The sequence below is a fragment of the Pan paniscus genome, chromosome 3, assembly GCF_029289425.2.
Source record: "Pan paniscus chromosome 3, NHGRI_mPanPan1-v2.0_pri, whole genome shotgun sequence".
Taxonomy (NCBI): Eukaryota; Metazoa; Chordata; class Mammalia; order Primates; family Hominidae; genus Pan; species Pan paniscus.
Window position 1 is genome coordinate 47418652 of NC_073252.2, and position 24712 is coordinate 47443363.

Here is a 24712-nt window from a genome sequence, read left to right on the forward strand (position 1 = left end):
AAAGTTTGGGTACAAGTTGTATTAGAAGAAGGGATAATTAACTTGAGGGGTCTGAGGTCTTTCTCTTTTTTTTGAAACAGGGTTTCACTTTGTTGCCGAGGCTGGAGTGCAGTGGCATGAGCAGGGCTCACAGGAGCCTCCACCTTCCAGGCTCAGGTGATCCTCCTGTCTCAGTCCCCACAAGTAGCCAGGACTACAGGCACGCACCACCACACCCAGCTAATTTTTGTATTTTTAGTAGAGACAGGGTTTTGCCATGTGTCCAGGCTGGTCTTGAACTCCTGAGCTCGAGGGATCTGCCCACCTCAGCCACCCAAAGTGTCGGGACTACAGGTGTGAGCCACCACACCCGACTGAAGTCTTTCTCTTCTAATTGTCACCAGCATCTAATGCCTTGCATATACATAGGCAAAACATTGACTTTGAAGTGATCCCCCTCAGGTACTCTTTCAGAATCTTTTTACTCTTGAAAATTTAAAGTTCTAATAAGCCCAGTATAAGTCTACATCTAGTCTTAGAATAATAGTAACAGCTTCTAGTTGTTATTTTTTATAATTTCTATAACATTCTTTATCATGTTGATTTTAGTGTATCGAGGACCTACTGTGCACCAGACACTTTTATGTGCACATGAAATTCCTCTTCCTTATCTCTATGCATGGTAGAATCTGAGGCTCTGAGAAGTTGACTTAGTAATATTTTGTAAATGGTAGAATTGGAATCTGAACCCAACTCTGTGTTGATCCAAAGTGCATGCTCTTTCTACTGAGTTACACTGTCATAGTACTTGTAGGGAATAATGTCTTTCTTCTTCCTCCACTTCACCCTATTGCCTGCTTACTTTGCTGGTATATTTTATATTTTACTTCATTTCTGAGTTATTCAGAATAAGAAACTGTGCTTGCTTAATTATGAGTCAGAGCTGTCTCCTGCATAAAACCTTTTAACAACTTCCTCTTGGGAAAAATTGCAACTGTTATTTCAATGCCATGGCCACGGTTACCCTATCTCTTGGTACTTCTGTTTCATACCTCACTTCCTACTAATGCCATTCCCCTCACACTTCAGGCTATTTCGTGACACTGTGCTTTTGCTCATGTTTCTTTGGCTTAGATCCTCACTCCTCGAAGTGTAGTTCCAGGACCAGCAGCATCAGTGTTACCCAGGAGCTTGTTAGAAAGGCGGGATCTCATGCCCCACTCCAGACCCCAGGTGATTCAAATGCACAGTAATGGTTTTGAGAAGCACTGACTTAGAATGTTCTTATTGTTTTTTACCTAGCCTATTTTTTCTTACATTTTAATTATGTTTTGTTTTGTTTTAGCTCTTGTCACCCAGGCTGAAGTGCAATGGCACAATCTCAGCTCACTGCAACCTCTGCCTCCTAGGTTCAAGCGATTCTCCTGCCTCAGCCTCCCAAGTAGCTAGGACTACAGGCTTGTGCCACCACACCTGGCTGATTTTGTATTTTTTGTAGAGACGGGGTTTCACCATGTTGGCCAGGCTGGTCTCAAACTCCTGACCTCAGGTGATCTGCCCACCTCAGCCTCCCAGAGTGCTGGAATTACAGGCATGAGCCACCACACCTGGCCAATTTTTAAATTTTTTATTTCAATCAGTTTTTGGGGAACAGGTGGTGTTTGGTGACATGGATAAGTTCTTCAGTGGTGATTTCTGAGATTTTGGTGCACCCATCACCCAAGCAGTGTACACTGTACTTAATGTGTAATCTTTTATCCCTCACCACCCCCCACCCTTTCCGCCAAGTCCCCAAAGTCCAGTGTATCACTCTTATGCCTTTGTGTCCTCATAGCTTAGCACCACATGAGTGAGAACATACGACGTTTGGTTTTCCATTCCTGGTTACTTCACTTAGAGTAACAGTCTCCAATTCCATCCAGGTTGCTGTGGATGCCATTATTTCTTTCTTTCTTATACCTAGCCAACTCTTGTTCATTCTTCAAAACTCACCTCTAAGAAGCTAAGGTCAGTAGTTCTCAAAATATAGTCCAAAGACTCTTGGTCAGTGGGTCCCCAAGACCCTTTCAGAGGGTCTGTAAGGCCCTCTTGTCCAACTACACATCTGTGTGAGACAGACTTTCTTCATAGACTTCAACCAAAACAACATATTGCAACAGACTGCCTGCAGCAGCAGATAGGTGAATCCAGCTGCCTTTCATAAAGCCAGACATCCAGAAGATCTGCAAAGATACCACACAGTGTCATTCTTCACACTAAATATTTTTGTTGCATTGAAAAATACAGTTATTTTTCCTAAAAATATGTAATTAATTTACCATGTAATAGGTTTATTATTTTAATGAATTGATATATTTAATATTAATTTTATATTAACAAATACACATATATTTTATATGTAATCTTATATATAATTAACATATATTAACATTTGATATTTAATCAATTAATAAAACATTTCCCAGTTTTAATTTCCCATACAGTAAATAGCAATAGCTCTAACCCCCATGAACAAAAGGTCTTTGGCATTCTCAATAATTTTTTTTTTTTTTGACACAAGTTCTCACTCTGTCACCCAGGCTGGAGTGCAGTGGCACACTCATGGCTCACTGTAGCCTCAACCTCCCCAGGCTCGGGTGATCTCCTGCCTCAGCCTCCAGAATAGCTGGGCCCACAGGTGTGTACCACAATGCCTGGCTAATTTTTGTATTTTTTGTAGAGACGCGGTTTTGCCATGTTGCCCAAGCTGGTCTTGAACTCCTGGGCTCAGGTAATCCACTGGCCTTTGGCCTCCCAAAGTGCTGGGATTACAGGCATGAGCCACTGTGCGTGACCTCAAAAATATTTTTTTAATGTAAAAGGGTCCTGAGACCAAAGAGCTTTGGATCCATTTTCCTGGGCTGAATGAAGTGCCCTCCTTAGCAGGTCTGTGATATCATGGGCATAACTCACCATTATGCTTATCATTTTATATTAAAATAATCTGCTCATAGAGCACTCTCATTAGACTATAAGCTTCATGAGGACTATGTCCTATTCATCTTTCTATTTACTGAGCCTGATGAACTACCTAACAACCCCTCCCACTCCCGTCAAAAAATAATTGACAACTAAGGAGTGTGTCTACTACCTAGTTTATAGAGAGCACTAGACAACCTACGGCTGAGACCTACAGCTTTAGCAGGGATGAAGTGTGCATAATGCTGAAGGAAGCAGCACGTGGACATCACCACTCATGGAGTTTCATCCCCTCAAAGTGTATTTCACCAGTCTGGAGTTCTGTCTCCCGGGATGAGGCAGGGAAGCTCTGTGAGCGCACTATCCGTTCATGCACGATCACGCCAGACGAACAGTAATCTCCAGTATTCAAGCTGCCTTCAAAGGCCCGGTGACCCTCAAAGATACAGGGAGAGAACTACCTACAAAGATGTGGATGTTTCAACAGGAGACCCATTTGGCCATGTCTGCTGTCAATAACCTTGGCCAACTCCAGTGTAAGAGGAGGAAGGCATGGGTCTTCCCTACACCAGAATCCCATGTTGTCAGAACAAATTCTACTGCAAGTAGCAGTCTGAGACTTGATGAAGACCTACCTCTGCCCTTTGGACACCCTGACAGCCCCTTGCATGGAAGACATGATAACGGTAGTCTCCTAAGGGCACACACAGCTCACCTTCTATTCAGAATCCAGCCACAGAATCCTGTCAGTAGTGGGGCACAGGATGGAGCAAGGCCCTAGGTAATGCCCCTCTGAAAAATGTTTGCTGCTGGGAGGTACCCATACAGTATTTTTAGCCAATCCAAATATTTTGAACACCTTTATTTTACCAGTGAAAATTCATTTCCCTTATTCTAATTACAAATTCTTTAGGGGTGATTGGAGATAAAAATAGTTGAAGCCTTGTCACAGACCTCTGGTATGTGAACTGATTAGCTTGTCAGGTGCTCACTAAGCATACCTGAAATGTGGATTTTTTTATTACAGTACTTCATATGTTAATGAACTGCCCCTAAGGTGAAGAATCACACACACACACACACACACACACACACACACACCCCTCTCACCCTATTTATGCTGGAGAATCTTCAAGTAAATCACAAGCAGTATAACAGTGTCATTAAGTTCAAATACACATAGTGGAGTGAAAACTAAATGTAGTAGTGTCTCACTACTCAGCTATCTAGTAATTTCATTTAACTGGAATAAACCAAGGACCTGTAAATAAACAAAGAGAACCATTATTAGACACTATATGCCAGAATGATATACATTTTTGCATGGAATCCTCGAAACGCCAAAGCACATGTTCCACCCTGTACCTCCATAGAAAGAGATCTTCGAATCAATGTCATGATCCTCATAATTTTGCACTCTTAGTCTCGGCATGACCGACTACTTCAGGTCTCACCCAGAGCCCATGTGTTCTTGATTTACACACACATTGAATAGTCTTAGTTGTCTGGTTTTCAAACCCTTCACAGATAAAGAGAAACAAGTTAGAAGGAACAAAGAAGCAACTGCTGGTGGCAACACTGACAAACAGAAATGACAGCTGCTCAGGGTAGACCTGAAATTAAGGGATGGGCCAGCAAAATTTAATAAGTAATATAAGAACCCAGTTCTTACAGTAACTGACTCATATATATTGACTCAGACAAGACCGAGACTCATACCTCAATCGACCCTGTTGGAAAAACACAGAGCATCCACTGTTGTTTCTCGAGATCATGCTCATGCCATGAGATACCTCTTAGGCACCACTGCACGCTCTCTCTGGACTTCCTCTGTCCTAGGGCATTTGGCCATTTGCTCTGAGCAGCTCTCTGTGCACTCCAACTGGCTTTGGTAGGTTCATCCCAACACACCCTCTTCACACCTGCGTGTGCGGGCCTCCTGCCTTGGGACTTCTCTGTTGGTGCTGGAGCCTGAGACACCTCTCAGCCTCCAGGTTTGCAATCCAGAAGTTTGCATGTGGTGGAGGGGCTGGGATGAAAGGTGGGAGCTGGTGAGACATTCTTCCCCCAAACATCTCCCAGAGGGAATGTCCTGAGGTTCAGTGGCTCACATGGCCTCTTGGAAGATGGTCCAGCCCGACTGAGATAGCAAATAGTGGCCAGTGCAGTAACACACTGTCCTGGTAGCTGCCTCACCTCCCCTGCCTCCCACACTCTCTTTCCGTGGACTTGAGCTTTGTTTATAAAATAATAGCACATAAGCTTTTGCCTCGAGTCCTGCCATCCGGGGAACCCAGGTTAAGACATTCCTCACTATCAAGGAAGGTCAAGTTTGTTTCATAAACTCTGATTAAGAGGGCCAAAAAAAATGAGTAATGATTTCCATATACAATTTATGTATTTATTTTCTACTCCTCTTACTATCATTCCCAACATAAACAATTTTTTTAAAAGTCCGGGTAATTGAACATGTATATCTTCAACTAGGAAGAAAACTCAGCTACTTAAAATGATTATCTTCCGGAGTTTTTACAGCACGGTTATACTGAAGGGACATCAAATAATGCAATAATCATAGTTGAGAGGAGATCTATCAGGGTAGGCTGTCTGGAGCAAATCAATCTTGAGCTGATTTCTGAAGACTAGAGAGCTTGAGGAGGACAATGCAGCTTGAATACAGGAAGGGACCCACGTAACCTTTAGAGCACATTGTTGTGCACAAGGGTCATATCTTTTACAGGAGAAATGAAGAAGCTGTGTTATATCAGCCTGTTCATTTTTACCCTCAACAAGAAAAATGGTCAGCCCATCTAATCCATTCAGCTACCTCAGCTGATATTGATCATGACGGTGGCTAAAATCACTCCATTGGCTCTTTTCCCAAATGGAGGCTGATTGGCTGCTGGTGTGTAGCTTATTATTGAGTTGTTAGAGTTTTGGAGTTAAACTTGCTCCCTTGAATGGGGTGGAGGATCGTACTCTGTCTGTTGTCCTTTCAGCACAAGATCTACATATATGTAGGCTAAAACAATCAGGGGAGCACACTTGCACACATACGTGAACACACAGGCACATACGCACATGTATACATGCACTACTATCTAGTGTCACTGTCATTCCTTTAAAATTTTTGCTGCCAAAAAAAGTAGAGATGGCTGAGTGTGGTGGCTCACACCTGTAATCTTAGCACTTTGGGAAGCCAAGATGGGTGGATCACTAGAGGCCACGAGTTCGAGACCAGCCTGGCCAACATGTTGAAACTCTGTCTCCACTAAAAATACAAAAAAAATTAACTGAGTATGGTGGTGCATGCCTGTAATCCCAGCTAATGGGGAGGCTGAGGCAGGAGAATCACTTGAACCCAGGAAGCGGAGGTTGCAGTGAGCCGAGATCACACCACTGCACTCCAGCCTGGGTGACAGAGCGAGACTCTGTCTCAAAAGGGGGAAAAAAGCCAAAGCCAGAGAAAAATATCTTTTCTCTGCTGCATTTCAAGGTTCTGAAGAAGATGCTTTTGTGAAGCAGTGGTCTGCCCTCTGCTTCCTCCACAGGGGAGGAGATGCATCCAGAAGATGCAGGCCATGCATCTGGATGATCCAAGTGAAAGGTTTTCTTCTACAGAACGCTTATCATGGAGTAGCACAGGGGAGGAGATGTCAAGACCAATTCAGGGTCAAAGCCAGCTCTAGAGTAGTTCGATTACAACTTTCAGAGAATACTTCAAACAAAGCAATCCTAAGTGCTTTCACTTAAAGACACTGCACACAGGAGAGAGAAAACCCATTTTCAACTTAAACAATTCAAAAAGTTTGGAAGATTTTCAGTGACACTCCACAGAGCTACCCCCAAAATGGGCCTCCATTTTCAGATGTGCATCCAAGTGCATCACATATTTCACTTCCCTGTGGGCAATGCCAGAGGAGACAAAGGAAGGGGGAGAGAATGTTCCATGCATTTGCAAACTGTCAGGGCATATCATTTGTCCTCTAAATAAGTGTTTACTAAGCATCCACATGATTTTTCCTTGTCCCCTGCAAGGTGCAAAAATTGTAGGGAAAATGAATTTCTGGCCAGGCTTTAAGTGAAATAAAAATCCAAACATGTTTAGTCAAGATGCCAGGGACAGCTCATCACTCATCATTACAGTGCATTTGTGGGGGCTGTAATTTCTTTCTCACCCGTTGTGGTGTTTGCTTCTTTTCACATTTCCTCAGGCTGGCCCCCTTGGAAGTCGGCAGGTCATTTCCCCCCCTTCATGCTCTAATAGATTTCACTCTCAAGATCTCACACACCACCAGCTCTGGACTGCTGTGTTTAGGGTTAGCAAAGCAGTAGGAAAATGCTTGCAGACAGAGAACGGTGATTTCTTTTTCATCCAAAGAAAAATGAGAGTTTGAAGATGCTTATCACACCCAGATTTGGGGAAATGAAAAGAAATCCCAAATCCTTTCTTCTCCACAAAATACATTTTTTGTTTCAAGACTATTCTTAGTGTTTCAGTTCTCTTTATTGATCCAGTTTATTGGAGCTGAAGTAATTGAAAGGTTAGTACCCGTATCTGGATTTGTGTTCTGTGACCAAGGCTTACTTGGATTGGGGCGCTGTTGTGTGCAATGGCATTTGATTGTGTGAAAATGGACTCCTTGTCCAGAATTAAATGCTGAGGAACGTCTTCCCAATTGTGGTATTGGTGCGATGAGAATTTGAGAGGGGTGGGTAGTGGAAGGGCTTACAGCATCTGTTGTGGACCTGTCCTTGTCAGTTGTCACCTTCAAGCTATAGAATGCTGCTCTAGAAATACCTGTAAAGTGAGTTTGACTGCTTTTGCCTTTATGTTTTTGACAAATATTTGGGTCTGTGTTCTCAAATCTGTGGAGGAGAGCCACTCTATTTCTTGGGTCGATCCCACCCCTTCCCTCTAGTTCTTCCTCTTTCTTTTGCCTTTTTTTTTTTTTTTCTTGAGACGGTCTCACTCTGTCACCCAGGCTGGAGTGCAGTGGCACAATCTCGGCTCACTGCAATCTCCACCTCCCGGGTTCAAGCGATCCTACTGCCTCAGCCTCTCTAGTACCTGGGACTACAGGTATTCACCTCCACACCTGGCTAGTTTTTGTATTTTTAGTAGAGATGGGGTTTCACCATGTTGGCCAGGCTGCTCTTGAACTCCTGACCTTAAGTGATCCTTCCACCTTGGCCTTCCAAAGTGCCGGAATTACAGGTGTGAGCCACTGGTGCCTGGCCACTCTTTTGCTGTCCTGATGAGTTTAGGCACCTTCTCCTATCCCAGAGTCTGAGTGTTCATAGATAGGCAGAGAGGAAGTCACTCACATTCCAAACCAAGACCAAACCTGTTAGAGTGGTTGTTAATCTTAAATATTGTCAACATTTTACCATAATTGGAAGCTCAGGGAATGACCTAAAAGCTCATGCTCAGAAATTGTTCATTTAAACTGGGGGTAGAAACCCTCACAGTGAAATCTGTTGCTACCAGGGGTTGGGTCCTGATGAGCAAGAATGTCTTTAATTAAGTTCTTGGCTTTATGTGCACAATCCTACATGGGCACCAATCCAAGAGGTAAGCATCTTATGAAGAACCCAAAAGCAGTCTGCACAGTTATTGCATGATTGTGGTTTTTGGGAAACCTTGGGATTGTATCGTACTCCTTGCCTTACTGAAATCACTGTAGTGTTTTTATTTTCCTGGGAAACCAAGACTCATCATTTATTAACCAAAATATCATTCAGTTAGTCATTCCACAAATATTTAGGAGTGCTTGTCATGTGGGATTCTCTCTGTGAGACCTTGGAGAGTTGGCCTTTCTGCTGAATTCTGCCAGCCCAGCAGTGTATCCATGTCATAGGTCTGGTTACCTTAGAAGCTGGCTCTGAGATGGAGATTACATTGTAGAAAGTTTACTGGAGCAGGTCCTTGGGATCAATACATGTGGAAGAAGGGGCAGAAGCAAGATGGGTAAAGGGAAGAAGCTGGGCTTTGAACAGTCTCAGTGGAGACATTAGTCAGCCCAGTGGGGACCAGGCCTGGACAACGGGCTTCTCTGGTCAGTCACCGATGTGCAGTCATTAGGGAGGGGCATGACCTCAGGCAAGGCAGCTCTCCATCAGAGGCAGCACTGTCAGCTACTGGGAGAGTAAGTCCTTTAATCCTAAGTGGGGACCTGGGTGGCACATCACAATGTCCACTACGGTGTGCTAAGATGCTTTTAGCTACTCTACAGAACATCTTGACTCAACTGGCTTCAACAATAGCACATCCTTGCATCTCAAAGTAAGACATCAGGGATAAAGCACCTCCAGGATTGGTTAGTTCAGTGGCTCAACAGCTTATCCAAGGAGCTCTCCATCCGTCTGCTCTGTCAGCCTGAAGAGGCAACTTTGCTTCTCAGGCTTCTTCCTTTCATAGTCACAGATGGCTGTTGCCGGACTGGGTGTCACTGCAGGAAAGAGAAATGATTTCTGCCCCTGTGCTCTTTCTATTGTTGAGGAAGATATTTCCTTGTATTTCTCTTTCTTTATTGTGGTGAAATATACAAAAGATAATATTAATCATTGTAACCTCTCATAAGAGTGCAATTCTGTGGCATTAAGTACACTAATGATACTGTATAACCATCACCACTATACAGAAAACTTTGTCATCATTCCCAATAAAAACTCTGTTCTCATGAAATAATAACTTTCTCTTCACCCCCAGCTCCTGGTAATTTCTATTCTCTTTTCTGTCGCTATGAATTTTCCTGTTGTAGGTGCCTCAAGTATAAGCATACAGTATTTGTCCTTTTTGTCTGGTTTATTTTACTAATCTTAATGTTTTCAAGGCCCAACCATGTTGCAGCATACATGAAAATCTCATTCCTCTTCATGGCTGACTAGCATTCTATTGTATATATGTACAGCATTGTTTGTCTACTCATCCACTGAATAATGTTGCTACCAACATGGGCATACAGATATCTGTTCATGTCCCTGCTTTTTATTCTTTTGGATATATACCTAGGAGTGAAAATGCTGGGTCATATGATAACTTGATATTTAACCTTTGGAGAAACCATCAAACCATTTCCTGCAGTGGCTGTGCCTCTTCACATTCCTCCATCCGTACCTGAGGAGTCCAGTATTTCTACATCCTTGCTAACATTTACTTCCCTTTTTTAAAGGTATGGCCATCCTTTCCCTCCAGTCTTATTGGCCTCTATTGTGTCACATGCCCACTCCTAAATTAATTATTTGCAAAGTGAAGGATATTACCAAAATTGCCTTAAACCAATCAGGACCAGGGCCCTGGGTAGGGTCTACATTACCCTAAAGGACATGGCTGCAAGGAGGACAGTTAGATACCTGAACAAAATCCAGACATTCCAGCCAGAAAGAAAGGATGGGACGAGGAAGAATAAAGGGAAGCTACCATCAATGTTTGCAACAGGGTGGCTTTAAAAATAGAAATGCCCAGACCAGAGATTCTGATTCACTTGGCCTGCAGCAGTGGGTGCTCAGCATCAGTCACTTTTAAATGTTCCCCAATTTATTCTAATGTGCAGTCAGGGCTGCGAGCCCTGATCTAGCAGGTTAGGCTGCCCATTAAGCCAGCTCGTGTGAATACTGAGAGATGAGAAGGACAACATGCTACAGGAATGCTGTGCAGTGCACCTCGCCTGGGGGACTGATGAAAACCCCTGAGAGGAAGTGATGTTCAGACTGATGCTTGGAAGAGGCAAGTCAGCCAGGGCTGGGGAAGAGTGTCATAGACACGGGACAGCATGTGGTTCAGTTTAAGAAGAGGAAGAAGCTCATTCTATCTAGAGTGTACACAGTATCCACTTCAAACCCTGAGGGGACAATATTTTTACTCAAATATATGCAACTTATGGGGCCAGGTCTGTGTTCAACACTCCAGCCCTGTTTATCTCTGGGTAAGTTTCCCTCTCTCTGTGCCATGTTCTTGGTTGGCTGAGTGAGCAGCAGGTTATACTAGAGGCATCAGACATTCAGGGTTTAAGAATTGAGTTGAAACCTGCCCATGCTGTATACAACCGGTGTGGCTGTGGGGAAGGCCCAAGACATCTCTGGACCTCTGCACAGGTCCTGCAAAAGAGGTTATAAAAACTACGTCATAGGGCCATTATGGAACTCATAAAAAAAAATGTATGTGAGCAACATCATAAATATGCTGATGAGTTGCAAACTTCTACTCCCGTCCCCATCTCTCTCTAGGGCACATCTCAACTCCAGACCTACATGTTGATATCCCCTACCTGGCAGCCCCATTTGGATGTATATTGGGCATCTCCTGCTTACCGTGTCCAAGACAGAGCTCTTCATATGCCACTCCTCCTCCATTCTCCCTTACATCGGCTTAGGGCATCTTAATCCTTGGTGTCATCCTTGACTCCACTCTTTCTCTCTAACATGGAGTCTGTTAACAAGTCGTGCCACTCTACTTTAGAAATATACCCAGATTCTGACCATTTCTCACCACCTCCATGACTATCCAGGTTCAGGCCACCATATTCTTTAACCTGGATCATGTGACAGCCTCCTATGAGACCCTCCAAACTTGATCCCCCATTATTCCTACTTTATCTCCTACAACCCTCCCTCTTGTTCATCTGCTCCAGCCCCAAGTCTCATGCAGCCCCAGTCTGCATGGCTTCAGGGCCTTGCTATTTGTGGGTACCCCTGCCCCCAGTTAGCCAAATGGCTAACTTCTCACTTCCCCAAGTCTTTAGTCAAAAACCATAGTGTCAGCAAGCCCTCCCATAGACACCCTATTTAAAATTTCAGTGCCTGCCTTTAATATATCATATTCTCCTTCTCTGCTTTTTTTCTTCCTGGTATTTACCACTAATGTGCTCTACAATTTGCTTATTTATATTGTTCATTGTCTTCCCTGCCAGAATATACCAGATATATAGATCTCTGCCAGTATACCCCTGCTCCACAAAGCCAGGGATTGTCTGTTTTATTCACCTTCTTTTTCTTTTTCTTTTTTTTTGAGATGGAGTTTTGCTTCTTCGCCTAGGCTGGAGTGCAATGGCATGATCTTGGCTCACTGCAACCTCTGCCTCCCATGTTCAAGCAATTCTCCTGCCTCAGCCTCCCCGTAGCTGGAATTATAGGCATGAGCCACCATGCCCGGCCTTGTTCACCTTCTGTCTCAGTTCTAGGGCAGTACCTGGCATGTAGTAAGCACCCAATACATTTATTAGCACAGCATTTTACAGAAGAGAAACCTGAGGCTCAGTGTGATTAAATAATTCATTCAAGGTCACACAGCTAGAAGGCGTTGTGTAGTTGAATGTTCTGTGGTGCTTTTCAACAACAACAGAAAACCCATTTAGCAAAAAGACAGGGCAGCGTCAATGACTCCTCTCCAGCCCTCCTCCCTATCACCAAATGACGAAGGAAATCTCTAAAATGAGGAAGGGGTAGGTGCAAGAGGGCGTCGTGGAGTTGCTCTGTGGCCCCTTGGCGAGACCATTCATGTTTGAGTGTTATTAGATGAGGAAGCTGGGGAGCCATCTCAGTGCTTCTTCTGAAGCACAAAGGCCAGTGACTGTTATTAAAAGGAGACCAGCTGCTCGAGGCAAAAAGTGCACAGGAGGAAGGGATACTCCCTACTTGGGAAAGATTTGCTAAGTCGGCTTGAGATAGTCAGGGAGGATTTTTAGACTGTGTTCAGCATCCAGACCCATCTCACTGGCAATCCTACCCAGACTTACTGTGCCCCCTAAAAATTCCTTCTTTCATCCATTCTACTGAACATACAAAGAGGAATCCTAGCCGATTACAGGGAAGACAATCAGAGAATAACCCCAGAAGTAGATCTCTGCAGCATCATTGGAATGAGGACAGTGGTTTTTTTTTAAGAATGTCTTTTTTGAGGAAGAGGCAATGTGCCTGGACCATGGTGGTTCTAGTCGGGGAAGCCCGGGCCTTTTCCTCCTTACCCCTGGGAAACCACATCGCTAGTGCTGTCCATCCACAGGGACCCACCCACTTGGCAGGGTAGAGCTTCTAGAACCAGAGCCAAGGCAGGCAGGAGGCTCTTTAAACAGTTCAGAGGGAGGAGGCAGGAGCAGGGTCTGAGTGGAAGCTGGGTGCTGCAGGCTGTGGTCAGACCAGAGAAGGCCGATTCCATAGGACTGGGGTCAGAGAGCAGGGTTCAGAGAGCAGGAGCCAGAGCAGGGCCTCGGCCTCTCCCTGGGAGGCCACGGCACCTCCCTCTGCCTGGGGCCTTCATGACTCGAGGGTGTCTACCCCAAAGCTGCTGCAAGCATTCAGAGAGAGAAGTGCCCAGGGCCCAGCAGAGAGCAAGCCCTCCACATGTGTTTCTCTCCCTCTTCTTTCAGAAGCAAGATGGGGGTGGGGACAGTGGCTCAGAGCAGGACTAGGAGAGGCTCCCTTGAAAGGCCTGGGTTGTAATCCAGAGAGCAGAGGAAGGAGAGGAAGCTGCTGGAGTTGCAAGATGGCTTCTGTTGCCATTGTTCAGTTGTCTGCTTTCCTCCTTAGAGGTGCGGACAAGAAGTAGCAGAGCCAAGGCTCTGGGTGCCTCTTCCATGTTCCCTCCATAGCCCTTTCCTCCTCACATGCTCACCACCAGCTCCCAGGTCCTCGGCCTGTGCAGGGCCTGTGTGCTCCACACAGACGTCCTCTTCAGATGATGCTCCCACGTCTTGGCTGTGGTCCTTTCTGGAAATTGCCCTTGGCCACAGAGAGCTGCCTCGCCCAAGCATTTGCCCTCCCAGGGGCTCCCTGAGGCCAATGCCCAGATGATGCAAAGATAATACCTTTCAATTTCATATAGGTCTTAAGATCATCTGGCCCAGAACGCCCCATCGGATCCACTGAAACTCATTGTGGGTGACCTTCTCCCTCCACCCAGTGCTGCCTTCTTCCCTTACTCGCAGATCATCTGGAGAGAACTCCCTAAGAGCCTTCTGCCCATGACTCTAGAAGGCCACCTCTAAGGCCCTGAGTCCCTTAGTTGTCTTTGGTCTTTGCCCCTCCAAACACAGCCCACTCATTTGACTTCCTAGGCACCCACTATCCACTAAAGTGCAGCCATCTTGTATCCCAGTGACTAGAAAATGGGTGCTGATGGGTTAATATGGTGTCCAATAAAAATATTTACCATGATGGGAGCTGACACATGCACAGCTAGCAGTCTGCAAAGCACATTGACGTATGTTTTTTCAGTTGCAAGGCAGAATAGCATGGTGGTTTCTGAAGTGACTCTGCCTGAATTTGAATTTCTGTCCCACCACCTATGAGTCTTGCGACTTTGGGCCAGCTACATAAACTTTCTGTTGCTCTATTTCCCTATCTGTAAAATGGGGATAATAGTCCCTTCTTCAGAGAATGTTTGTTAGAATTAAATGAGTCAATACATATAAAGGTCTCAGAACTGCCCTGGCGTATGGTAAGCACATAGTGTGCCTTAGCTATTAGTATTTGATCCTCACAACAACCCTGTAGTACTGCAATTTCTACCTGTGTTGGGTACTTCTCAAGACACTCATATTCTCAGCCCAGCTTTTCACTCCAGCTGTTTGTTCAGCCACCTGCTGGCACGGATGTAACAGCGCCTTGCTGAGCTGTGTGGCTTCTCTTACTTCCTGCTTGAGATGCCTGCAGAGCCCACTTGGCTGTTCTGACCCAAGCAGACCTGGAAGTGTGGGGGAGCTAATATCCCATGTGGCACCCCTTGATGCCAAGGAGGTATTGGAGCCAATGGAAAAACCATCCCTTCTTTTATTCCCTGAGAAGATAATCCAGAGGTATATTGTGACCCATCAAAATCCAAGTTCAGTTGCCCCAGCAGTAGCCACTCCAGTAATGCATGCAGTCATGGCCTTCCCCCATTCCCCATTTCCTTGAGCCCATTTGCCCATCCATGCCTGTCAATGGAGCTCACATCCCAGAGTAAACTGCCCAGACACCGGCCGTTGCCGCGTGGTCTGCTTTTTTTGGGGGGGGGCAGGGCAGGGGGCGGGGCATCTAATTGTGCGTAGGAGAAGGGTAAAAGAATAAAAAGAGGCATGTCCTAAACACCATGGAATACTATACAGCCATAAAAGGGAACAAGATCATGTCCTTTGCAGGGACATGGATGGAGCTGGAAGCCATTATCCTCAGCAAATTAACACAGGAACAGAAAACCAAACACCACATGTTCTCACTTATAAGTGGGAGCTGAACAATGAGAACACATGGACACAGGAAGGGGAACAACACACACTGGGGCCTGTCAGTGGGGCAGGGAGGGGAAAGCATCAGGATAAATAGGCGATGGGTTGACAGGTGCAGCAAACCATCGTGGCACACGTTTCCCTATGTAACAAACCTGCACGTCCTGCACATGAATCCTGGGACTTAAAAATTTTTAAAAAGAACCATACAGTAGAAGAAAGAAAAAAAAAGAGGCATGTTCAACATATATAATCAGATTTGGACTCAAGTCAGAGTCTTCCACTTACCAAATTTCATGCCCTCACACAGTGCCTGCACTCCCAGTTGATACATATGCATCTTAACAGAGGCCTTCCAGAAGCTTGATTAGGCTGCGGGAGGCCGAGGAGGAACACACTATGAACAACAGGTAGCTTCAGTTACTTTGATGTTCCTGCCCTTCTCCTGCCCCTGCATAGAGGCAATCCTGCATGGCAAGAGGGCGGTGAGCAGTGGCTCCACTTGGCTGAAGCCTGGGTCAGGGGCTGCACCTAACTTGTCTTTGTATCGCCAGCACTTAGCTCATGTATCAGTAACACTCAGGGTCTGGCACATAGCAGGTACTCAGTAAATGTTTGCTGGGTACATAGGTCCAGAACTCAAACTATGGGTGATTTGCTTCTTAATGATTACTTTCTATGTGGCCATGCCTGTTTCTATACTTATTATTTTTTTGCTGGTTTGGAACATAATCTCTGATGGACAGAGAACTTTTTTTTGGGTGGAAGATTGTCTACCTTTTTACCAAGGTGAGTTAGTACAGAATTATGTACCTAAAATTATTTAAGAAGCATTAACTATTTCTCAAAATTATTTGAGAAAACCTGAATATCAGGTTGATTGATGAAAGAAATCTCTAGGTGCTATCTTGAACTGGTGGCCTGTGGGATAAATGTAGCTCTAAGATATATGGGTTTGGCCAGCACAGTGTTGATTATACTGAAGTTATTCTGAGGTATGCCACAGGGCCTACCACTTCCTATAGCATTCTACCTGTCCCAACTCTCAAATTTATGTTACCTGCCTAGCCCTTGCAGGTATATGGGTCTTGTGACCCCTACACAACAGGCTTCCACATATAGAAAGCGTTGAAGGAGCTGACTGGCACAGTTCTCTCCCTGGGCTTTTTTCTGACTTTTCCTGTGACTTGCTCAGCCCATCCCCTCTCCCATCAGCGGGTCCTCATGATGATATGGTGTCTTGCCCTGTAGGTACTATAAGATCTCCGTGGTGCTCATGTGCTTTGTGGTCCCCACGCTGGTGCCCTGGTACATCTGGGGAGAGAGTCTGTGGAATTCCTACTTCTTGGCCTCTATTCTCCGCTATACCATCTCACTCAACATCAGCTGGCTGGTCAACAGCGCCGCCCACATGTATGGAAACCGGCCCTATGACAAGCACATCAGCCCTCGGCAGAACCCACTCGTCGCTCTGGGTGCCATTGGTGAGTAGGGGTGTTGAGGGCCAATGGGGAGAATGGTGGCCCAGGTTTTCTTGGCCTCTCAGTAGTTTTGTGGAATCAGTAAAGAGAAGCAGTGGAGTGGAATGGAGTTCAGTGAACTTGAGCTTTTTTTTTTTTTTTCCAAGATAGAGTCTCACTCTGTTGACCAGTCTGGAGTGCAGTGGCACGATCTTGGCTGACTGTAGCCTCTGCTTCCTGGGTTCAAGCAATTCTCCTGCCTCAGCCTCCTGAGGAGCTGGGATTACAGGCATCCACCACTATCCCTGGCTAATTTTTGTATTTTTTTTTTTTTAGTAGAGATGGGGTTTCACCATGGTGGCCAGGATGGTCTCAAACTCCTGACCCCAAGTGATCTGCCCTCCTTGGCCTGCCAGAGGAGCTTTGGCTTTAGGATCCTGACTCTTGGACAAGTCATGTGATCTCTCTGATTTACAGTTTTCCTATCTGTGAAATGGGACTAGCAATGCTTACGTCACAGGAATATGTAAACTGCTAAGTACAGTGCCTGGCACGTAGTAGGTGATCAGTAACTAGTAGTTATTCACCATGACCATGGAAATGTTCTAAAGGAGAAGCAGCAGTTGACTCTTCTCTCAAACTGTCCTGACAGCCTCAGCTGTCCAATCATTTGGCAGAGCTTAAGAAAAAAGGCCTTCAAACAAAGACATGGGAAGGAATGAGACTTGGCATTTCACGGGACCATGAAACAGTTAAGAGCGAGGCCTCTGGAGTCAGTGACTTTGGTTGAGTCCTGGTTCCTCCACTTACTCTCTGGGCAAGTCACTCGTTCTTCTGCCTTTCGTGTCCCTATCTGTAAAGTGGGGGTAATACTAGCACTTACCTCCTCCTGGGTCATTAGAGGGCTAAATGAGTTGATACAGAGTGTTCCTACCAGTGCTTGTATGAAACAAGCCTTCGTGATGTTGCTTTTTTTTTTTTTAAGATGGAGTCTCGCTCTGTTGCCAGGCTGGAGTGCAGTGGCGTGATCTTGGCTCACTGCAAGCTCTGCCTCCCAGGTTCACACCATTCTCCTGCCTCAGGCTCCCGAGTAGCTGGGACTACAGGCACCCACCACCACGCCCGGCTAATTTTTTTGTATTTTTTAGTAGAGACGGGATTTCACCGTGTTAGCCAGGATGGTCTCGATCTCCTGACCTCGTGATCCGCCCGCCTCGGCCTCCCAAAGTGCTGGGATTACAGGCGTGAGCCACTGCGCCCGGCCCGTGATGTTGCTTTTATTGCTAGTCATGTGTTCTTAGGCAACTTACTTGTCCCTTCTTTGCATTTATCTCCTCGTTTTAATCATAGCAGGGATAATCATAGCAGTTACTTCAGAGGCCTCAGGCTAAAAGGAGTTAATACCTGTCAAAGCAAGGTGATTAAGAAATATTAGCTCTACCTTTGTAGAAGCAACTCAGACTTCTTGGTAAGCTGAGCCTTGAGCACAGAGATCAAACATAGGAAAGTTCCTACTGTTAAGTAGAAATGGTCTCTGTGTCACTCAGTGATGAGATTCTGCATCACTTCATTAGGGCCATCTGTTTTTCAGACCCCAGGGATCCCAAAGTTCTTGTCAACTTGCACTGATGGCAGCAATAGAAGGTGGAGTGAACACTACATTTAGCCAGGGAATAACTGCATAAGCAGGGAGAAAGTGCCTTGGAAAACAGGAGGGGCAGTGCCCCAACCCTTCCTATGGCTTTCCCCTCCTCTTGCCCTGCATCTTCTGAAAGGACTGTAATGAGGGAAGCCGTGGCCAGTGTTGATTCTGTGAGTAGACAGAAATGGGGACAAGATGGTCCATCACCATGTAGGGATGGATGGGCCAGGAAACTCAAGCAGTATGGCCATGACATGGGCCCTAAGGAGCTAGGTATTGGTTATAAGTCTATCCAGGTCAACACTGGACTCCCAGACAGTTTGCCTCCCAAAAGTCCTTGGAAAGCTCTTGCCATATCCAGTTGTGCAGTAGAGTGGGGAGTACATCATAATGTCTATTTCTGAAAATAGGGTGAAGAAACTTTTCCATACCGCTCTTTAATCCAGGAAAAACACTAAAAATGATGAGGGGGGGAGGTGGTGTGCAGGGTAGGGATGGCATAAATTTAAAAGAAAATTGCAGACCACAGATGGATCCATCTTGAGGTACTCGTTATAGAGCGAAATCCTTTAAACATGGTCAGTGGGAGAACTATGTGATGACTAGTAGCCACTTAAGAAGTAAGAAAAGAGTCTGACAGTTTCTCAAACAGTTAAAAATAGTTACTATGTGATCCAGCAACTCTACTCCTACATTTATACCAAAGAGAAATGAAAACATATGTCCACACAAAAACTTGTATATGAATGTTCATAGCAACGTTATTCATAATAGCTAAAAGTGGAAACAACACAAATGTCCATCAACTGATGGATGGATACGTACAATGTTGTACATCCATATAATGAAATACCGTTTGGCAATAAAAAGAATGAAGATCTGATACTTGATACAAAATGAATGAACCTTGAAAACATTTTCTATGTGGAAGAAGCTAGTCACAAAGGACTACATATTGTATGATTTTATTTATATGAAGTGTCTGAAATAGGCAAATCTACACAGATAGAAAACAGGACTGGGAGGGAGTAGGAGGCGGTTGGGGGTGATGGCTAAGGCATGTGGGTCTTTTTGGAGAGTAATGAAAATGTTGTAAAATTGATTGTGGTGATGGATGCATAACTCTGTGAATATATTAAAAGCCATTAAATTGTATACTTCAAGAGGGTGAATTGTACAGTAAGTGAATTTTATCTCAACAAAGCTGTTTATGAAAATCAAATGAACTAATCATTAGAGAAATGCAAATTAAAACCACAATGAGATATTACCTCACACTTATTTGAATGACTATTATCAGAAGGATAAAAGATAACAAGTGTTGGTGAGGATGTGAAAAAAGGGAACCCTTGCACACTGTTGGTGAGAATGTAAATTAGTGTAGCCATTATGGAAAACAGTATGGAGGTTGCCCAAAAAAATTAAAAATAGAGCTACCATATGATCTCGCAATCCTACTTCTGGGTATAGATCCAAAGGAAATGAAATCAGGATGTTGAAGAGATATCTATACTCCCATGTTTAAACAGGATTATTCACAGTAGCCAAGATGTGCAATCAAATTAAGTGTCCATCAACAGATGAATGGATAAAGAATATGTATCACATATGCATCATGGAATACTATTCAGCCTTAAAAAAGAGAAAATCCTGTCATTTGCCACAACTTGAATGAACCTGGAGGACATTATGCTAAGTGAAGTAAGCCAGGCACAGAAAGACAAACGCTGCACGATCTCACTTCTATGTGGAATCTAAAAAAGTGGAACTCCTAGAAGTAGAGTAGAATGGTGGTTACCAGAGGCTGGGGCAGGGGGGTTGTTGAGAGATATTGGTCAAAGGGTACAAATTTTCAGTCTGACTAGAGGAACAAGTTCAAGAGGTCTACTGTAAAACATGGCGATAGTGACTACAGTCAATAACAATGTATTGTATTCTTGAAAATCACTGAGAGAGTAGATTTTAAGTGTTCTTACCACAAAAACATAAGTGTGTGAGGTAATGCACATGTCACTTAGCTCAATTTAACTATTCCAAAATGTATACATATCTCAGAACCCAGTGTTGTACATGATAAATATATACAAATTTTATTTGTCAATTAAAAAATAAGTAAAAGAAATTTAAAAAATCAAATCAGAGAAGCCATGAGAGCTCTCATGAGTACATCTTTTAAAAAAAGTGAGAGAGTCATGCAAATCAAAACCACAATGAGATACCATCTCACACCAGTTAGAATGGCGATCATTAAAAAGTCAGGAAACAACAGGTGCTGGAGAGGATGTGGAGAAATAGGAACACTTTTACACTGTTGGTGGGACTATAAACTAGTTCAACCATTGTGGAAGACAGTGTGGCAATTCCTCAAGGATCTAGAACTAGAAATACCATTTGACCCAGCCATCCCATTACTGGGTATATACCCAAAGGATTGTAAATCATGCTACTATAAAGACACATGCACACGTATGTTTATTGTGGCACTATTAACAATAGCAAAGACTTGGAACCAACCCAAATATCCATGAATGATAGACTGGATTAAAAAAAATGTGGCACATATACACCATGGAATACTATGCAGCCATAAAAAAGGATGAGTTCATGTCGTTTGTGGCAACATGGATGAAGCTAGAAACCATCGTTCTGAGCAAACTATCACAAGGACAGAAAACCAAACACCACATGTTCTCACTCATAGGTGGGAATTGAACAGTGAGAACGCTTGGACACAGGGTGGGGAACATCACCCACCGGGGCCTGTCGTGGGGTGGGGGGAGCGGGGAGGGATAGCATTAGGAGAAATACCTAATGTAAATGATGAGTTAATGGGTGCAGCAAACCAACATGGCACATGTATACATATGTAACAAACCTGCACATTGTGCACATGTACCCTAGAACTTAAAGTATAATAAATAATAATAATAAAGAAAAGCTACATGAAAAAAAGTGAGAGAGTAAAAGCTGCCCACTGGCCACTGGAAGGGGTAGAATAATATATAAGTACATTCTAGATATTTAAAGATATTTAATTTACTTACCTATTTGAATGATTCTCATTTGTCTCTCTTGAGCTCTTCCAAAAAAGGATTTTTTAATCACTCCAGCCCACAGAGACTATTTTTTAAAAACAGTTGTACATCAAAACGATGATCTGTTATCAGCCATTTAGCATTTACCTTAAGAAGGATAGCTCTGAGGTCATGGTATCATGTCTGCAGTTCACATAGGAAAGTTAATCTTGTGATGATTTATTGCTATTTTTTCTGTTCATATTGTTTGTCTAGCTAACTAAGTCAATGCCTTTGGAGGCAGTAACCAAGTCTTTTGCTCCTCACAGAGGCTGACACCATGTCCTGCACATGGTAAACCCTGAAAAAATAGGTGATTCAAAACATCTATGCAGAGAGGTGGTGATTGAATTATATCAATGCCCGCTTTGTCTTCCAGGTGAAGGCTTCCATAATTACCATCACACCTTTCCCTTTGACTACTCTGCGAGTGAATTTGGCTTAAATTTTAACCCAACCACCTGGTTCATTGATTTCATGTGCTGGCTGGGGCTGGCCACTGACCGCAAACGGGCAACCAAGCCGATGATCGAGGCCCGGAAGGCCAGGACTGGAGACAGCAGTGCTTGAACTTGGAACAGCCATCCCACATGTCTGCCGTTGCAACCTCGGTTCATGGCTTTGGTTACAATAGCTCTCTTGTACATTGGATCGTGGGAGGGGGCAGAGGGTGGGGAAGGAACGAATCAATGTGGTTTGGGAATGTTTTTGTTTATCTCAAAATAATGTTGAAATACAATTATCAATGAAAAAACTTTTGTTTTTTTTTGTTTTGTTTTGTTTTTGAGACAGAGTCTCACTCTGTCACCCAGGCTGGAGTGCAGTGGCGCAGTCTCGGCTCACTGCAGCCTCCACCTACCTGGTTCAAGCAATTCTCCTGCCTCAGCCTCCTGAGTAGCTGAGATTACAGGAGCCTGCCACCACACCCAGCTAATTTTTTTGTATTTTTAGTAGAGACAGGGTTTCATCATGTTGGCCAGACTGGCCTCGAATTCCTGACCTCAGGCAATCCACCCGCCTCGGCCTCCCAAAGAGCTGGGATTACAGGCGTGAGCCACCGTACCCTGCCGAAAAAAACTTTTTTTTTTTGAAACGGAGGCTCGCTCTGTCCCCCAGGCTGGAGTGCAGTGGCGAGATCTCAGCTCACTGCAAGCTCCGCCTCCCGGGTTCACGCCATTCTCCTGCCTCAGCCTCCCGAGTAGCTGGGAGCCAGCGCGCCCAGCCTAAAAAACTTTTCAAGACAATATTACTACGATTTAACATTAGAGTGTGGACATGTGATTTAATCGCTATAGCTAAAATACGTCAAATATACGTTGTCATGTGCTTGAACATGATGCTAACCCTGACAGGATGAAGGAAAGTAATATTCTTTCAGTGTAGTTCAGGAGAGCATTTGTTTTCTTTTCTACCAATTAACCCATCATTGCTTTTAAACAACCATCTGAAGGAGCAGAGAGGCAGGGTAGAAGACAGAAGGGGGATCTATGTGGTAACTAAAGAATGTTTCTGTTTTGTAATTATTGTGTGTGTGTGGTTTTATTGTTTGCTTAAGAGAATCAAAAACTGAAAAAAATGAGAATACAGGAAATGGCTCTTGTTTATTTTTTTGCTGTGTTTACAGCTTGTTAATGCTCTACTGTCTTTGTTTCAAGAGAGATTTGTTCACTGCCCAGCTCGTTTTGTGTCCTGAGCCCTATGCCCAGCCCACCTTATAAATCATGCCTGTTTAGATGTTTGATTTTGTTCTGTTTGCTATTGTCATCTTAAAGGTGTATAACTCTGACATGCCAGACATCAAATTAAGCTCAAATTAAGCTCTCGTTTAAATGTTTAAACACCTAATTTATATTCTAATTGATCCCAGCCACTGATGCATGTACTTTAGCTACTTCTGCTAAATAAGCATATTAATTTTCCACATCAGGCCATCAGATCTTGAGAACCAACAGTTATCTAGAATTCCGTGTCTACTAATGTTTCACCTGCATGCAGCCTTCATTAATTTTGTAGCAAAATATAAAGTGATCATTATGTAGCTTCTGGATCAAAAAAATTTGTGTGAGAAGTTGCTTTGTAAAGTGCATGTGGAATTAATGGGACAGTGTGCCCTTTGTGTTAGATGTTAGAGCAAAAGAAAGGACTTATAGTGTTAGTATTGGAGCACTTTGAAGATAGATATTTTCAGAAAAGATGTAGGATTTAAAAGTTAAATTTTAAATTTTAGAAAAAGATATGATGGCAATTGGAAATAGTCACAATGAAGTTCTTCATCCAGTAGGTGTTTAACAGTGTTATTTTGCCACTGATAATGTGTAAACTGTGAGTGATTTACAATAAATGATTACGAATTCATTGGTGTTCTTGTCCAGATACTTCAGTGCTGTTTAGAGAATGTTCTTTCCAGAGTGCTTGGTGTGTCATGATGACTGTATGACTCGCATTGGGATTTGGGCTCTGGGCTAACAACAGCCCCTGAGACCAGCCCCTGAGACCAGGCCTGTCCTATCCTATCGGCCTTAGGCAACAGCCAGAGGAAGCCAGCAAGTTTTATTTGGAATTTAGAACTCCCAGTGCTATTGTTCCCTGATTCTCACTCACCAGCAGCCACTGGGAGTACTTATAGATGATAAATGGGAATCTACTCCTATATGTCACCCAAAGGAGCATGAAGGACACCTTCCCCTCTCCAGGCCCCACCAATAGTTACCAGAGGTGGGGGAGATGGACTCCTGTTTTCACTCTAGTCCTGCGTCTCTCAATCTCACCTCTGCACCACCAAAGTCTCCACCCATCTTTTGCCCCAAAGCAGCTGTGGCTGTACTGTCAGGTAGAAGCTTCTTAATGTGTCTGCAGTTGAGTGGGATTCTAGCCATTGATGGGTACCAGGCTAGATCACATCATGTAAGGACCCTTTGGATGTGACCGTAGCATTTTTCAGCTGCTTCATATCCCAGTCACACATTGCTAAGACCTTGTATAGAGCGCAGGTGGAGGGTAGTCACATTCCAAGATAAGTTTGTATCAGCATGATGTGAAATGGCCCTTCATTGGGAATGTATATGTGAACCTTTGACTCCTAAAAGTACTAAACTTACTTACTTGTCCATTAGTCAAAAAGATGACATTTGGAACAGCTATTTGGAATCTTTTTACAAAAGGAGGGTATTTCCCAGCTAGACCAAATAAATCTAGAATCTCCTTCCTCTGAACCTGAGTGCCATCTTTTTTTCTGCAGCAGAGCCATGAATGACCTCGGATTGGAATGATTTGGAGGAAGAGGTGGACAAAGGTTAGATTGCACTAGTGTCTTCCCTGTTAACATTCCTTTCAGGTCTCAGCAGCATCTTAACAGAAAGTAGCTCTGGGAGTTATTTCCCAAACCTATCCAAG

At 44.0% G+C, this 24712-nt stretch overlaps 1 protein-coding gene across 1 annotated transcript in view; it reads left to right on the forward strand.

Annotated features, from left to right (window-relative positions):
• The window catches only part of SCD5 (stearoyl-CoA desaturase 5), a 170112-nt gene extending 146438 nt beyond the window's left edge, over positions 1-23674 (forward strand). The window contains exons 4-5 of the mRNA XM_003832256.5: positions 16395-16627; positions 21699-23674. Of these exons, the coding sequence (XP_003832304.1) occupies positions 16395-16627; positions 21699-21889 (424 nt within the window). The 3' untranslated portion in view covers positions 21890-23674. The remainder of the gene's footprint in view (positions 1-16394; positions 16628-21698) is intronic.
• Positions 23675-24712: the final 1038 nt, after the last annotated feature.